The sequence below is a fragment of the Ambystoma mexicanum genome, chromosome 9 (assembly GCF_040938575.1).
Source record: "Ambystoma mexicanum isolate Mex_15411 chromosome 9, UKY_AmexF1_1, whole genome shotgun sequence".
NCBI classification, from domain to species: domain Eukaryota; kingdom Metazoa; phylum Chordata; class Amphibia; order Caudata; family Ambystomatidae; genus Ambystoma; species Ambystoma mexicanum.
This window is the reverse complement of record NC_090931.1, coordinates 106,382,543-106,400,027: the sequence shown is the minus strand read 5'-3', so window position 1 is coordinate 106,400,027 and position 17,485 is coordinate 106,382,543. Positions and strand designations below refer to the sequence as shown.

General features: G+C 46.9%; 1 protein-coding gene across 5 annotated transcripts in view; it reads left to right on the top strand.

Moving 5' to 3' along the window:
• Positions 1 to 17,485, top strand: part of LOC138487710 (tetratricopeptide repeat protein 12-like) — a 466,792-nt gene that overhangs the window by 225,974 nt on the left and 223,333 nt on the right. For all 5 annotated transcript variants that reach the window (XM_069614243.1, XM_069614241.1, XM_069614244.1 and 2 more), the window contains 2 exons: positions 5,660 to 5,731; positions 15,890 to 15,950. In XM_069614243.1, coding sequence (XP_069470344.1) covers positions 5,660 to 5,731; positions 15,890 to 15,950 — 133 coding nt within the window. The remainder of the gene's footprint in view (positions 1 to 5,659; positions 5,732 to 15,889; positions 15,951 to 17,485) is intronic.

The window sequence follows — 17,485 nt, the reverse complement described above, 5'->3', positions numbered from 1 at the left end:
AGGGCTGGCTAGAAGCAAACCACTGCTCCCAAGCCACAGCCCCCCAGCCAACAGGGCGCACAGGCTGGAGAACCAGCTGAGCAGCTACCACTGACACCCAGGAAGGAGCCACAGCAAGGACACACTGCTGCCATCAAGGCACCCCTGCCACAAAGGTCCCAACCAAAAAACATCTGCACAGGAAACACCTCAGGTGGAAGAGGGACCCCCAGCGGCCAGTGATGTGGAGGGGCCACAGTCAACAGCCAACAGGGATCTTGGTGAGGCGGCACAATCTGCGCAACATAGTGAGGACGAAGAGGAAGTTCAGGAGGCACACCACAGGTTATTGCATGCCCGAGTACATGCCGAACACCCCAACCACGCTGCCTACCCCACAATTCCCACCCGAACATGGCTCGGGTGGGGACAGCTCTGCGGATGACCTGTCTGTAGTTGCACGCAGCCCTGCAACCAGACACACCACCTCCTGTGCAACCACCAGCAGCACAATCCATCGACCTGGAGGGGCGGCTCACCCGCATGGAGTAACGCCAGCCAGTAGGCCATGCATGACATGGTCAGGCAGTATGTTGTGGAAGGGGAAGCCACACGCTGGGCCATGCAGGAGAACTCCAGGACAGTCAGCCGTGCTGTGTACCGTGTGGCCGGTGTGTGGGGGAAGGAATGGTAGCCATGGCACAGGCTGTCAACCATGTTGGTTGCCACCATGGCCCAACATCGTAATGCTGAGGCCGCACCATCGACCAGCACAACCCTGGCGGGTTCTATCCAGCCAAGCCCGGTGCGGAGGTCACTGCGCAGTATGCGCTGCCCAGACCAACAACCCCCTCCACCTAAAAGGTGCGTCAGTAGCCTGACACACACGGACATGTCAGGAGGGAGTCTAGTTGAACTTGCAGGGGGGGTGGAGGTGTTGGGGGGGGGGGGGGGGGTGGGGGGGGAGGGGGGTAGTTGTATGTTAAAGGGTAGAGGTCCACGTTGGTTCATGTTCACTGTACATAGTTTTCATTTAATACACCTGGTGTGAATAAGAAAAACACATGACTGGACATTGCTTTTTGAGTGTCGATTTATTTCTTAACAGTGCCCAGTGTCCCCCATTCCCAGTACCTTGTTATCCAGTCCATCAAAAGTATTGTGCAATCAAAGTTTGGCGTACAACACATTGTGCCGTGGCCGATATGCAGCATCTTCACCATCCTCCTCATCTTCTGGTGGAATCGGGTCCTGTGTCGGGGGGCAGGGGTACATTGCGCCGGATGCACATGTTGTGCACCATGGCACATGCCAACACTATCTTTCCCACCTTCTCGGGCCTGTATGAGTGCCCGACCTGCAGAGGCAGCGAAAACGGGACTTCAACAGGCCAAATGTCTGCTCAATCCTGACACGAGTGCATGCATGTGCACGGTTTTAGTCCTTAGTGCCCGTTGACTGGGTGCCTGATGGGGGTCAGGAGCCACGGCTTCAGGTGACACCCAGCATCACCTGTACAGGAGCAATGGAAAGTGTATTTGTGAATATTGTCATTCTTTGTGTGCAATGCCTATACAGTGTTCATGGTCACATGCCACAGATTCATCATGACTGCACTTGACATGTTCTTATAGTAAGACTTGGGTAAGTGTACTTGGGGATGATCCATGCTTGGGGGGGGGGGGGGAATTTGGGCTGTTCATTTCTTAGGGATCTTCCCATCAGGTACAGCACTCACACAAATAAGTTGAGAATGACCATGCATGATGTGCTGACATCTGATGGGTGTGTTGAATTTGAAATATGTACTATACATGTGGAGTGCATCATGACACATTTGCCTGATGTGCTTCATGATACAGTGGTTTGATAATTCATGTACTTGTCCATCACTGCCTTCCCCATATGACCAAGGCACAATGGCAAGGGTGGTTTGGTCCGCCAGTGACGGCAAACGTTTCTGTGATGGGGCTGGGTGTGTACTTGCATGGTGGAGCAGAGTTTAGGGGTCCTGCGCCACTCGCTCATGTTAGTGGTGGTAACTGTTTGGTGATTACATTAGTTTCCTTGCTTGCACCATTGCAAGTGTGCCTTGAGGTGCCTGGGCCGGTATACTGGTCTGCAGTGTACCTGTGGGGTGGGTGCAGTGATTTCTATGTGTGGCAGTTCGATTTGCCCCAGGCATGGCTGCATGCCCCGTGATGGACTTTGCTTCGCTCATGTATTTCATGCATTGTGCCTGCAGGGTGGTGCATCCTGGTACCCGTGGTTCATGTCTGATGGTGTTCAAGGTGCATTTGCTGGGGTGGGCGCTGTGTATGTTGCTTATATTAACGCACAGCTGTGGAGGCATGCCAAATCTGCATCCATTGGCTTTGTCCAACATTCTGACGAGGTGATTGGGGGTCAGTATTGCCACACAGATTGCTGTCCCCTCTCTCCCGAACACACCTCATACCCCAGACAGCAGACAGGTTGCCTATGCTTGTGGTACCCCCCGCCCCCAGGCAACACCCCTCATTGCCCTGTTGTTGGACTTACCCAGCAGCCAGGTACGTTGTGCAGCGCGTCGTGCCATGTAGCAGGGAAGCGTGGAGTTGCGCAGCACCATGGCATCATGTGTGGGTCCCATGAATCTTGCACAGCAATGCGTAATTATTTTGCTTGCATCGCACGCCATCTGGGCATTGAGGGAATGGTAGAGCTTCCTGTTGCGGTACACTACCTCCGCGGCATGCCGGACTACCAGCTCCACATGTGTGCAGTCGATGACACTGATTACGTTTGACATGCTTGACAGTGCATAGCATACTATTTTGGAAGCATTCTCCTCCAGTCAGTGGTAAATGTGGTCCCTTCCATGTTTCAGGAGGGCGTCTAGCACCTGGTTGAGCACATGGGAGAAACGTGGTTGCGAGATGCCATGCAGCTACTCCACTGTGTGGTGGTAGCTGCCTGTGGCAAGGAAGTGTAGCACAGACACCTCCTTCAGCAAGGTAGGGATGCCTGTCCGGATGTTGATGAGGCTTAGCAGGTCGTCATGGATGAGGTCCACTATTGTGCATATGGTGTCCCTGTCCAGGCGGTACAGGGTGTGGATCTGTGCAGGGGCTAGATCAAATGGACTGGCCCTTAGCCTTCATGGTACAACTGCCTGTACTGGTGGTATGTGCTGGCCCTGTCTCACCCTCCTTCTCTTCCGCTGCATTCCCTAGTTCAATGCCTGCTGGAGTAGTAGCAGTGCAGGCATGTCCTCCAGCCCCAGTATTGCAACTGCTAATGTTGGCATTTTGGGTTTGGAAGGGGTGTGGTGTGTGGGTGTGCTCCTTTTTGTGCTGTGCCAGACTCCATTGCCTCCACCTTTGCTGATTGTGTGCACCTGCGGCAGGTTTCAACACAGCAGATTGCTATTGGCTGCCCTGCGATGCCGGTGTTAACAGCATCATGGTAAGTGCATGTCCGTGAACCTTGTAATGTGCACTTCCTTGCAGCATGCCAATGTTGGTGGCACAGCTGCTGCGTGCCCGTGCTCATTCCGGGAAGGTGCTAACCAGTCACAATGGGTCCCTGCAGATGCCGGTAGCACTGGCATCGCAGGTCGTAATGCACAGGTCCGGTAGACGATGCCGGTATTCCCGTACTGGTATTGTTATTACCGGACCGGTAACCTTGTAATGAGGCCCAGTGTCTTTATGGATACAGGCGCTCCAACACTGGTCATGCATCCAAATGCCTCGATGGATGACTGACTAATGCTGAGAAACCAATATGCTGACATCATTCGCAACACCACGACATAATGTTAGTCACGAAGTACACTCGCAGCCATGCACTAAGGTACACGAACACACACGTGAACACACAAACATGCTTACACAATTGTGTAGATACAGGACAGATGCATACTGTCAAAAGCTTTCATCATTTTCGTCAGCCAAGTGCTGAAATGCTGAATGCAAGGCGAACTAAGATGCAGAGCAAGTTTGCAGATGCTTATGGCAACTTACCCTATGGAACTGCATAATCACATTAGGAGCCTGGAAGAACCAAATACGACTAACCTATGGGAAACAGTACTGAATAGAGATGTAGAAATCATAGTATAAGTCTATTGAGGATCACATGAGACCACAGGCTGCAGGACGAGAGACGAGGGAAAGCAGAACCAGGCTGCACAGAACAGGCTAGGGTTCACAGCCAAGGTCTGAGACGAGCAACCCATTCCAAACCTAAAATGACAAAGGGCCATCTGCAATCCTCATAAATTGCAGACCAGAAGAGATTGATGTCTTGGTCCTCAACCACATGATGCAGCCTAGCTAGACAATGGTTAGTCACCTGTGGTGGGAAGACTAGCCGTTCTCAGCAACACACATTAAGTGAAACCTGGACTTGTTAACAATGTTGCAACGTTGAGGGCGCACTCAGGCAAAAGTGATATTGCTAACAGTTAAATTGGGAACACTTAGTCCTTTTCATCACCTCAAAGAGGTGCACAGAGCGCTGAGAACGGCGCTTGGTCCCAGGCCTGCGGAGACCAGTTCCAGCCAATCGGGGAACAGACATCCATTGGTGAATGGCAGAGTAAGGGCCAATGGTAATCCTGCGACCCTGTAACAATGTAATTGATATTTTCTTGGCGAAGGAGCAGGCCAGCCACCTACTTGACATGTGAGGGCCAAATACAAGACCTATGTAGGGGCAATCTATAAGGCATACCACTCCGATCACCCAACCAAAAAGACTGATGGGTTTTTCGGGGAAGGGCCGTGTTGTGACACAAGGGGGCAACAAAATGGCCCGACAAAGGCTTGGGAGCGGTGATTATGGGAATTTTCGAATGTCATGCATGATCCATGTCTGTGTAATAAACGACAGTCCTAACTTGCCTTGGGCTGGGTTCTGTTTTCTTACTGGGGAGGGTTATTGGGCCCTGGGAGCTGAACGGGTATGCTTGTAGTAACCCCCAGACCGCTGACATACCTAAACCAACAGTAGTAACATTTTTGCTAACTTTTTGATGTCGAGGATGGGTTGGTGGCAGCAGATTAAGTTGTACTTTTTTTGTCTTCCTTGCATGCACTCCTATTTATGAACTCTCACTGTTTTTCAGTAACTTGTATTCAAAATGGCTGTGCCATGTGGTTTTTGCACTGTCCTTTGGCCCTCTTGATCTTTGACCTTGCTAGGTTAGTAACCATAGGTCATATAAGGCATTCACTTTGGAGTTCAGCTTGCATTTCGGGTGGAACCTCACTTGTATGGGGGTGGGACTGTCTTGTCCGAATCCACATTCCCGCCAGGGGGATGTCTGCTGCTCGGGAGATGAGAGGCTGCCCATTATTGGACAGGTCGATGTTGCAGAGCACACATATGGCCTGAAGTCCCAAAGTTACTATATCACAAATCTAACTTTTACTATCTTCACACTCTACTACACACTTCAAAGGAATGCGATAGGTTTCCCTTGCACTTTTGCATTTTTGTTATTACATGCTTGCCAAATAGGAGAACGTTTAGGTCTGAGGTTGATGCACATTTCTGCCTCTTAAATGGACAACTAGTTTCCTTATGGTGATGAGTGTTCTAGTAATGGAAACTATACTGTAGTGTTTAGGTTTTCTGTGATGGTGTGTATTACGACAAGTTGCATTAACATGACTGATTTTCATTTATGCAGTGCAATGAAACATGTGTAAAAGCTTATGTTCACATGGGAAAAGCATATCTCGGATTGAAGAACTATGGGGTGGTAAGTTACTAGCCATTTGACAATTACTGTTCATTGTAAAGCTGATTGATTTGTAACGTGCTGTAGGTGATGCGTCTCATGTGGAGTCTTCTATGTACGGTCGAAAGGATTGTTAGGGTTAGTCATTGGACGAAAAGGGTCATTAACTGGCCATCTTGGATCAAGGTTAGTCAGGTTTGCTTGTGTTGCTAGTCTCATCTTCAGTCTTTGACATCCTTGACGCTGCGCCTCGATTGAACATGCAAGTACTATGGCGAGGGAGTCTCAGTGCAACTAGCTGGAATTCATCATTCCCAGTTAATCAACTGTCTAGGGTTAAATGGGGCATATATTTATTACTTTACATCTCCACCAAATTTGTGGATTGCGGAGATAAGCCCCTACATGACTGCAAATGTCTGGGCACAGAAACTATTGAAGCCTAGATATGTAGTCTCCATTTTTAATCGGGCATTATTCTAGAGGTCCAAACTCTGCAAGGGAAATTAGTTACAGAAGGAATCCAAGAAACACACTTATATTATACCAGGTTTTCTTTCATCTCAAGGTCCACAGATTGATGCAAAAAGTCAATGGACAGGATCTTTTGCACAGTTCAAATACACGTTGATGGAGGGCTCTGCTGCATCAAAACAGATTCATTTTGATCTTTGTTGCCGATATTGGTGGTGGTCTGGCTGCCTTAATTGCCACAACATTTACTTTTTTGGCTTTCATGGAAATGGATCTAGGAAACAAGGTTATGCGTTTAAAAAAAAAAAAATACATTTAAATGATTCTTGTCCTATAATCAACTAACAGCCATTCTGTTTATTCAATTGCCCATGTGTAGATTGACACATGACTAATACCTTGTAATGCCAAGGTCTCTAAATCCACATATGTATCTCGACAGTCTTGTGATAACATTTTTGGTTGTCATAGAACTGCCATTTAGTCCAAAATGCCTTCGCAACAAAAACGCAAAAGGCAAGAAACAATATAGTTAAAGCCAGAGAACAATCGGCAGAAGTCATGCCAGAGAGACTGTTTTAATCAAGGAGCCACTGATTCCTTTAATTTCACATCAGTCTCGGAAGCAGAACTGCTGGTGGTACTGAACAAAATGTGCCGAAAACATACTTCCTTCAAAAATCATATTAGAAAATAAGGTAATATTCGCACAAGTTCTGGTTAAAATAATTAACACATCATTTAAAGAAAGTTCAGTACCGAAGAAAATAAAAAAAAATCACAATTACGCCTTTGGTAAAAAGGCTGCCCTCGACCCCAAGGACCCAGGTAATCTACGTTCTATTATGAATGCTAACTTTGTCGTTCAAATATTGGACAAAATGGCTACTATCCAATTACAGAAACGTATAGAGGAGCAAGCAGTACTCCATCAACAATCCGACTTCAGGGCTGTCCATAGTACAGAAACGGCCATGTTAGACCTGCAAAGCCCTATGCTCGAGTTAGTGGATAGAGGTAAAACTGGAATGTTTATGTTGTTGGACCTTAGCACAGCCTTCAACCTGGTAGATCACCAGCTCCTAGTAAAAGCACTAAAACAAATAGCTGGATGTTCCCGGATTTCCTTGGACTGGCTCATATCCTTTCCTTCGGAGCATCAAGCCAGAGTGCACTGGGGGGAAATGTTTTCTGAGGCTATCAATTATTTTTGGTGTACCGCAGGGAGCTAGCCTATCCCTGTTGTTCAACATATAGATGAGAAGTCTCTGTGATCTGTTGGAGGATGTCGGCATCTTTTTCACAAATTACACGGACGATACGCAACTTGTATTAGAACTGGAGGGCGATCACACAAGTGCGAAAATAGCGGAAATCTACCATGTAATAGACTAGTGGATGCAGCAAAACTGGGTGTGCTTAAACAACACAGACAGAGCTTTTGATCTTTGGAACCAGCGCAGCCAGAGCCAAACTGGGAGAGGAGTATAATTTCTTTTCTATCAAAGGGGCCAAAATCCAAGTCTGGTGCAAGTTTAAGGCTCTGGGATGATGGTAGATGCCCAGGGGAGCTCAGAGGCTCAGGTCAATTACTTATACAAGAACAACTCTTACTACATACGCCTCATGAAAGCCATTAGACCCTATCTGAGTGAGGCAAATTCTTTTTTTTTTTAATTTTATTTGCATTTGGTTCAAAATACATAACAATTCATGTAGAACCTTTACAAAATTTAAAATATTACAAATAATCATTTCGAAGGGATTGTGTCCTCCGACGTATTCCTTATCTTAGATAGAAATCCTTCAGCTTTGCTGGCCTCGGAAAATTTTTTCGCCAGAGGGCGCTGCGCGTCGATGATCGCCGAGTCGATGACCCTCGACGGCCTCCGTGCCGACGTCGACGTCATCCTGCCTATAAAGGCCGCGCGCAGCGTCCGTTGCTCAGTTCCGTTTTTCCGCGCTTCGTTGTGCCTCGGAACACCGTTGCTCAGTTCTCGTCAAGATAACGTATATAATAACTACTATTTACCTCGATATCGATGGCATCCTCCTCCGACCCGACGACCCCTCGGTCCGGTTTCAAAAAGTGCCGAGACTGCGGGAAGAAAATGTCGTTGACGGACCCTCACAGGGTCTGTTTGTGGTGTCTGGGAATCACGCACCAGAGTTCGGAGTGTGAGGAATGCCTTTCCATGACGGCGAAAGCCTTGAAGGAGCGTAGGGGGAAGCTCGAGAGAGGTAGGTCAACTTTAACTTCCTCGAAAGCTTCTTCGGTAGAGTCGAGACGTTCGTCTCCTCACCATAAAAAACACTCTCGATCTAGATCACGAAGTGGCTCCCACCACTCGTCGACATCGAGACACTCGAAGAAGAGACGTAGGAGATCCCCTTCGTCATCTTCGTCGAGTTCTCCTGAGAGAGTTCATTGCCCCACAAAACGCAGCTCGCAAGCTGAGTGGGAGGAATTCAGGAAAAAGATGCTAAGCGTCTTCGAGAAAGCGGCCTCGTCCCCCTCGAAGACAGCTGAGGGTGATACCCCGGGTAAAAAACCCAAAAAATCTAAACGCCGCGAGTCGCAGTACCCGGCGGAAAAGTCAACCCGAAAGCGCCTCGAGCCATCGGGAGATAAAGCATCATCGACGCCATCGTCGAAAACTCCTTCGAAACAGAGGTCGGCGCCATCGACGCCGTTGTCGAAGGATTCATCGGCGCATCAGTCGATCGAGTCGACGCCGACGTCGACGCCGATATCGACGCCGGTGAAGGAAAGAACCACGGCTACTCCACAGCCAACGGTTAGACAAAAGACCTCCGACTCGACGCCGAGAACGTCGACGTCGTTCTCGAGCAGGACTCCGATCCTTTCGAGTTCTTCGAGGCCTAGTACACATTTCTCGACGCTTTTCACGGCGCCTTCGAGTACTTTCACGTCGGTGTCGACGACATCGACGTTTTCAAGGCCTGTGATGATGGCTCCTTCTGCATTGGAAATGGGGTTTATACCATTCCAAAAACCAATGTATCCCCCTTTAACCTCGATTTTTGAGGAAAGGGAGGATTCAGACCAAGATATTGATTTACAGAGGACCACATCACCAGAGCCAGAGACTTTCGCCTCTGAGGAAGGAAGATTAAAAAATCTTCAGGATGCACTTCAGGAAGCTAGTGGCTTGGACACTTCTCCTGAAGCAGAATTTATCAAACCAGACCCAGGAGAACATGCGGAGACTCCATATAGAGCTCTGATGTCTAGAATCATAGAATTTATGGGTTGGTCTGCACCTTCTCCTGCCTTTCAGCAGGATGACCTCACTGACATACTGGACAAGGGCCCACAGGAGGATCCTGTGGTTCCATTTCACTCTGCTCTACAGAGAAGGATTTTGACAAACTGGGAAACGCCAGAAATTATCCCGGCAGTAAATAAAAAACTGTCAACAAAATACAGGGTGGCTAGTTCTGACCCTGAATATTTGTCAAAACACCCTACTCCTGAGAGCTTGGTTGTACAGGCTGCAACCTCATCAGGCAGCACATCTGCATACCCCACTGCTCCGCAGGATAGGGATGACAAAAAGTATGATGCCATGGCTAAGAAGGTTTTTTCTGCCTGTAGCATGGCGTTAAAGTCTATTAACGCGACCTGTACGCTCGCTAGGTTCAGCCACACCCTTTGGGAGTGCGCTTCATCAGCGGCTGACTGCCTCCAAGAAGGAGAGGAAAGGGACGCATTTTTAAACATCATCAGGGATGGTAAAGATGCGATGTGCGAGACCCTACAAACTGGCCTAGATTCTGCTGACAGTATCAGCAGGGCCATGGCGGCAAGTACCACAATCCGCAGGCATGCGTGGTTGAGGAAGTCTGGTTTTGCCTCTGACGTGCAGACCAGGCTTTTGAATATGCCCTTTGACGGTTCTACCCTCTTTGGAAAGAAGGCGGATGACAGTTTGGAGAAACTGCAAACGTCCAAGGCAGCAGCCAAGTCATTGGGAGCTGCTATCCGTCAGAATACCTTTCGTCCTTCGGGATCATCGTGGAGAGGACGGTCCTTTCGTTACTATTCCTCATATGGAAGGGGCAGGGGACGACCGGCTCAAAGAGGCCAAGGAAGATTTACCCGTGGTGGACGGGGTAGGGGAAAGAAAGCCGCACCCGCAGGAGCAGGAGCCACTTTACCTTCGGCAACTGCATCAGCCGCTTCAAAACCACTCTGAGGTCTCCCCTCACAGAACACCAGTAGGGGGCAGGTTAACTCACCATCTGACGGAATGGCAGGCTATTACGTCAGATGCTTGGGCTCTGGAGACAGTGGCCCAAGGTTACTGCCTGCCCTTCCTACATATCCCTCAGAGTCATCCACCGGGGAACAACCCTTTGAAGCTTCCAGATCCGCTCCTCTTGCAGGAGGTTTTAGACCTGCTAGAGAAAGGTGCCATAGAACTGGTACCTGTAGCGGAAAGGAACAAGGGTTGGTACTCCCCCTACTTCATAATACCGAAGAAGGACGGAGGACTGAGACCCATCTTAGACTTACGGGAATTGAACAAATTCCTCCGAAAGGACAAGTTCAAGATGGTGACTCTCTCTCAGATCCTTCAGGCCCTCCAGCTTCAGGACTGGTTGGTATCTCTAGACCTCCAGGACGCTTATTTCCATGTGCCGATCCATCCCAGGCACAGGAGATACCTGAGGTTCGCAATTGGCAGCTCTCATTATCAATTTCGAGTTCTGCCATTTGGGCTAACCTCCGCCCCGAGGGTCTTTACCAAGCTAATGTCGGTTGTGGCTGCAAGTCTAAGGAGGGAAGGGATTCATGTCTACCCTTACCTAGACGATTGGTTGATCAGAGCTGTATCTTCGGAACAGGCTCAGAGACAACTAGATTATGTTTGCCACTTCCTTCACAAGCTGGGCTTCTCCCTCAATTTAAAGAAGTCACAGATGATACCATCACAGAGACTCCAATTCATTGGAGCAGTCCTGGACACTTCCCTGGGAAAAGCCTTGCCACCAGAGGTGAGGGCTCGAGATATTCTGCAGATGGTCATCAGATTTCAGAATGCCCAATATCTCCCAGCCTACGACTTTCTGAGGTTGCTAGGCCTCATGGCATCCTGCATATTCCTCGTGCCGGAGGCTCGCCTGAGAATGAGATCCCTCCAGTGGGCACTGAGAACTCAGTGGTCACAGTTCTCAGGAAGGATGACAGATCTCCTTCGGATCCCGGTCAAAGTAGCCCGAGACCTTCAGTGGTGGGCCTGTCGGGAGAACATCCTGAAAGGAGAAATGTTTTGGCAACCATGGCCGGAGATAACAGTAGTCACGGATGCCTCACTCACGGGGTGGGGAGCTCACGCCAACGACTTGACCATCAGCGGTCGTTGGTCTCCATCGGAGTCCAGACTACATATCAACCTGTTGGAGCTGAGAGCCATCAGACTAGCGCTGAAGGCTTTTCTGCCGTCTGTACGGGGAAGAAACGTCCTAATAATGACGGACAATACAGTGGCCATGCACTACCTCAACAAAAGAGGAGGCGTAGGCTCACTACCACTGTGCAGAGAGGCGATGCAGCTCTGGTTTTGGGCAATTCAGGAAGGAATCTCTCTATCGGCAATTCACCTAGCCGGAGAGAAGAACTTGACAGCGGACGCTCTGAGCAGGCAGAGCACAGTCTCTCACGAGTGGGAGATAGCTCAGGAAGTCCTTCAAGAGATCTCCGCCCTTTGGGGAACCCCTCAAGTGGATCTGTTCGCCACCAGTATCAACAGGAAGTGCGACAGATTTTGCTCAAGGGAATTTCCCCCGAGAGGAGCTCTAGGAGATGCGTTCGTAGTGGACTGGGAGTTCCCACTTCTGTACGCGTTCCCTCCGGTCCCTGTCATTCCTCAAATGATCAGGAGGTTGAGAAGGTTTCGGAAGACCATGATCCTAATTGCCCCGGATTGGGCCAGGAGAACGTGGTACCCGGACCTTCTAGACATGTCCATCTGCCCTCCAATTCGACTGCCATACAGAGAGGATCTTCTCTCGCAGAAGGAAGGTCAGGTTCTCCATCCAGCCATCAAGACCCTCAACCTTCACGCTTGGTGTCTGAAAGGTTGAGGTACAAGGATTGGGACCTTCCGGATGATGTTATGGAGGTGTTGCTTTCGGCCAGAAGGCCGGCAACTAAAACTCTATACCGCTGCCGTTGGAACAAATTTTGCAGCTGGTGCAGAGAAAAGAATATTGAACCCTTTTCTTGTGGTACACCTATGGTGTTGTCATTCTTACTTTACCTGGCTAATTCAGGCCTACAGGTTGGCACAATTAAGGGCTATCTCGCAGCGCTATCAATCTTTAAGCGCACTGCAGAGGAGCCTTCATACTTCAAAATTCCATTGGTAATACAATACCTAAAAGGATTAACTAATGTTTATCCCCCGAAACCTTTTCAAGTTCCCTTATGGGATTTAAACCTAATTTTAAACTTCCTAAAGGGTGCCCCTTTTGAACCACTACACTCTTGTTCATTGAAGCTTCTCACCCTCAAAACTGTTTTGCTAATAGCATTGACATCTGCTAGAAGGGTTAGCGAGTTGCAAGCCTTATCGTGTAAACCTCCACATACAATCTTTTACAAGGACAAAGTTGTTCTTCAGGTGAAGCCTAACTTCCTCCCGAAGGTAGTCTCGGAGTTTCACATCACTCAGAAGATTATATTACCTTCTTTCTACCCTCCTCCTCATCCGGGGAAGGAGGAAGAGAGACTGCACAGGCTGGACCCTAAGCGAGCCTTGAGCTTCTATATCAGCAGATTGGCTAAGATCAGACAAGCAGACCAACTCTTTGTAGGTTATGCAGGACATAAGTTGGGCCTTCCAATAACAAAACAAACCATCTCCAGATGGATTATTTTAGCCATTCTGGAGTGCTACAAATTGGCAGGAAAGGAGCCTCCTCAAAATCTAAGGGCTCATTCTACCAGGGGTATCGCAACATCCTCAGCCCTTCAAAGAGGGGTGCCAATTCGAGATATATGTGCGGCTGCCACATGGTCGTCCGCACATACATTTACCAAATTCTATAGCCTGGATTCCTCCTCTAGTCAAGAAACTAGATTCGGCAAGGCTGTGTTACACTCTGTCCATTCTGGAAGGGTAACATAACTTTTATTACTCCCGCCTCCAGTCACAATACCACTGCTATGGGAGTCTATCTAAGATAAGGAATACGTCGGAGGACACAATCCCTTCGAAGAACTAGTTACTCTTACCTTGTAACGTTCTTTCGATGGGATGTTCCTCCGACGTATTCCTTATCGACCCTCCCATCCATCCCCGCAGTATGACTTCCTGTGGGTTTGCAGCCTATGCTCCTTCAAGGTGATTAGTCTAATCCAAAAACATTACTGGGGACTACAAAACGGAACTGAGCAACGGACGCTGCGCGCGGCCTTTATAGGCAGGATGACGTCGACGTCGGCACGGAGGCCGTCGAGGGTCATCGACTCGGCGATCATCGACGCGCAGCGCCCTCTGGCGAAAAAATTTTCCGAGGCCAGCAAAGCTGAAGGATTTCTATCTAAGATAAGGAATACGTCGGAGGAACATCCCATCGAAAGAACGTTACAAGGTAAGAGTAACTAGTTCTTTACAATTACAGAAATAGCTCTAATTCATTCTCAATGTGCTTACAAAAACTTGCCAATTCATATATTAGGGGTTTATGAAATCCCTGCATCATTCTGGACCACAGATCCTCAAGGCAGTCCTCAAATTCGATTTCCACGAATTTCCTCAATTTAAGTGTCCTAATAGTCTTAAAATGCGGACAATACAATATAAGATGTTTCAGCGTTTCATAAGATTCATTACATTCAGCAAATCGACATCCCACACAATTATTTGATTTATTCATTTCCCAATTCTTAATTCGTTCCCTTGTATGATATAGATTTAATCTAAAGCGAATATATATCTTTCGGATATTTTCACAAGGGAATAACAAAACATGATCATAACGTGGAATGCGCTGTTTAACATGTATGCTGTATTCCTTATACAGCGCATAGGTCTTAATTAAATCAATAGTAATACACCAATCCATTTCAAAAAGTTTTTTCTTAGCAAAACCAGGACGATATTGTATGTCCTCAACAGTTGTGTTTACATTGTCTAAAATTTGTTGCATTTTCAATTGATAATTAGAAAAGGATTTTTGAGTTTGAGAACCCAACATTTCATTTAAGTCAATATACAATGAATTTATTGGAGGATAATGAATCTTAACGTAATTGGACAACTGTCTCCATTTCCAATGAGATGATAATGAAACCAGTCCCAATTCGTGTCGAATAATGGCATTGGGAATTGACATAGGGAGAAACATTGCAGATTTTAAAAGAGAACCCTGTAAGCTATCAAGCACGCTTGTCATGTCACATAGACAAATATCTAATGTATACAATATGACACTTTCAATTTTTAATGTCATAAAATCTATTAGCGGGATTAAAGAGAATTTGCAAATTCTATAACTAGAGCAATAGTACTATCCAGACTAGACTACGGGAATGCACTGTTGGAGCAACAAAAAGACATTGCCAGTTGTCAAGTCTTGGAAAATGACGCGGTTCGTCTAGTGAAGAAACTAAAAACTAGGGAGCACATAACAGAGGCCAGGAAATCACTACATTGGCTTAGAGTTGAAGACAGTGAAATTCAAGTCAGACTATCATTCACAGGTGCATCTTCGGTGAGGCCCAGCTATATTTTAAAAAAACTATTTACAAGCTATAGCCCCTCGAGACCACTTCGCTCAGCGGATAAAGGATTGCTAAATGTGCTGAGATACAAGCTCAAAGCAGGCATGGTCAGATCCTTCAATGTTTGTACGGCACAACAGTGGAACAAACTACCTCCCAAATTACGGATGGAAAATAACTATCAAACGTTTAGGAAGAGCCTGAAGACTTGCTTCTTCAAGTAATCTTTCACGCTTAGCAAAAGAACCCTGAGAGACATACCGTTAATTCTAAATGTGACCAATACATGTTTGTTATCGGCGCCCTGATGCCCGCGGGCTGCCGGCACTTTATAAGCACTCATAATATAACATAACATGGGCTTGGATTTTCAAATCTAGCGTATATTTTGCTGGGACACCTGACGGTCAGTTTAGGAAAAACTTCAAGCGTTCTAGTCATTCCGAGAGAATGCTCCTTGGCAAGTCATTCTGTTTTAGAATCGTGTCGGAAGCTGAAACAGAAAAGCTTCCATGTTTGTGAAAATTTACCACCCACACAAGTGTGACTGATCAAGATTAGTTCTGAATGGCAGTTTTGGAAAGAGTAATTTCCTTATCAAAACTTTGCATTGTGCCATCAATTTCCATTCTTCCATTGGTCTTCCATGTTATGAACTTCGTGCTGCGAATCTTGTTTGTCTTCTCGATAGAAACTACTAATCTACAATAGAACTCATAGTTGTGCCAATTATATTTTCTTTCCTGTACTGCCTCACATTAGATACAAACAAGACTCACATTTGTATTCTTAGTCATTGGCTAGTGTTTGTGGACTTTTGGCGAGTAAGAAATGTGTCCGTTGTCTAGCTGAATTGAGGGAGCGAGACCTTTTTCTCCTTGCTATTAGCTTTACCTTTTTACCCTGGATGTGAACTTCTACACTTTTTTTATTTTTTATTTTCTCTCCAGGCTAGGAGGTGCTATCAGAAGATCTTGGAAATTAATCCCAAGCATCTGAAGTTGGTAAACGGTACTTTATTTTTTGTTTACACATTTTTGGTCTGTTGTGATTAAAGACATAATTTGAATTATAAATGTTACAATTGTTTTCATTTGTTTGTACTTTTCTTTCCTTCTGTAGAACAGTTCATAACGTTTGATTATAATATGGGCACGCTATGTAGAAGTTGAAATTATTAGTAAAACAGTTTAATCACGGTTTGGCATTGTACTGTTATAGGTCAGAAAACCTTGATTTGCTATAGACTTTCAGTTAATCCTTTACGTCGGTCACCTCACCATACCAGGCTTTAACTGTGGCACACTGATATCTATCAAACATGTGCCTGCTTGTATCTGCTTGCGTGGCATTGATTGTTGGCCTTACTAAATAGGAGAGAAAGATTTCATTGTGTTTTGAGCTGGAAATATTCTTTCACTTGCCAGAGCAGTGAAATCTCATTCTTTTTTGTTCTATCGCCCTTATGCTTCAATTGTGTTCGATTATCTTGGTGCTTGGCTCTTTACCTTTTTCTACCCCACTTATTCTCTTGGGCAACTTTAATCTTCACCTCTTCTATTCATGCCCAGCTTCTCTTCCTTTCTACTCTTGACTCTGATCTCATTTCTAGTTCTTCTCTTCCCTCTCATGTCTTTGGTTCCCATTGATCTTACCTTTCTTCTCCTTTATCCTGTTCTTTGTCTGCCATGCAGGTTTATTCTTTTGATCACCTTTTACTTTTTCTATTTTTCCTTCTTGCTCCTCTGCTTTTGTCCTACTTAATCTCATCATGATCAATACAATCCTTATTTTTCTTTGCTCCTGGTCTCCCTTCTCATCCATTGTTCACAGCTCTCTGCCGATGAGGTGGCTTTACTTCTTTCTTACTTGCTTGACTGTTTGTATCCTACCTGGAGTCCCTGTTTATAGAGCATGAGTTTTCTCAGTGCCAGAAGAGGACCATAGTGGTCTAGGAGCCAGCTCTAGGCAGGTCAGGATAGGTTTCAGTTGCAGGAAAAGTCAGAGTTCCAAAGGATCTCTTCAGACGAGCAAGTTTCACTTTAGAGTTGGTTGAAAAGTCGTTAGGGGCTTCACAGAAGGCTCCCTGTATGTCTTCCAGCATTAGCACTGGGCGAATAGTAGGGCAAACTCCCAACGACACAAACCACCCACTTTGCTTCACAGGATTCACACAAGACTTGGTGGTAAGTATTACCTAAGCCAGTACCTCAGCAGAAAAGAGCTTCTGGGTGGATGCCTTCAGGATGCAGCAGTACAGGATCTGGTCCTTGGTCTGGCGATTGAAGAAATGGACACCAAAGGAAAACAGGCGGTAGTCGAGACTCGTCAAAGGCTTCTTTACAGCTTCTCGCAGCTCTGTGGATGTGGTGCCCTTTTACAGGAGCCAGATAAAGGACGAATATCGCCAGTCTGATTCTCTTCACTCTTTTGGTCCTGCACTCTAGTCGGGACATCAGGGGTTTGAATTCTCTGGAGGTCCAGCAAGAGCCCACCAAAGCTCCGAACGAAATCTGACTTTGTAACACATCGCAATGCACTCAGGC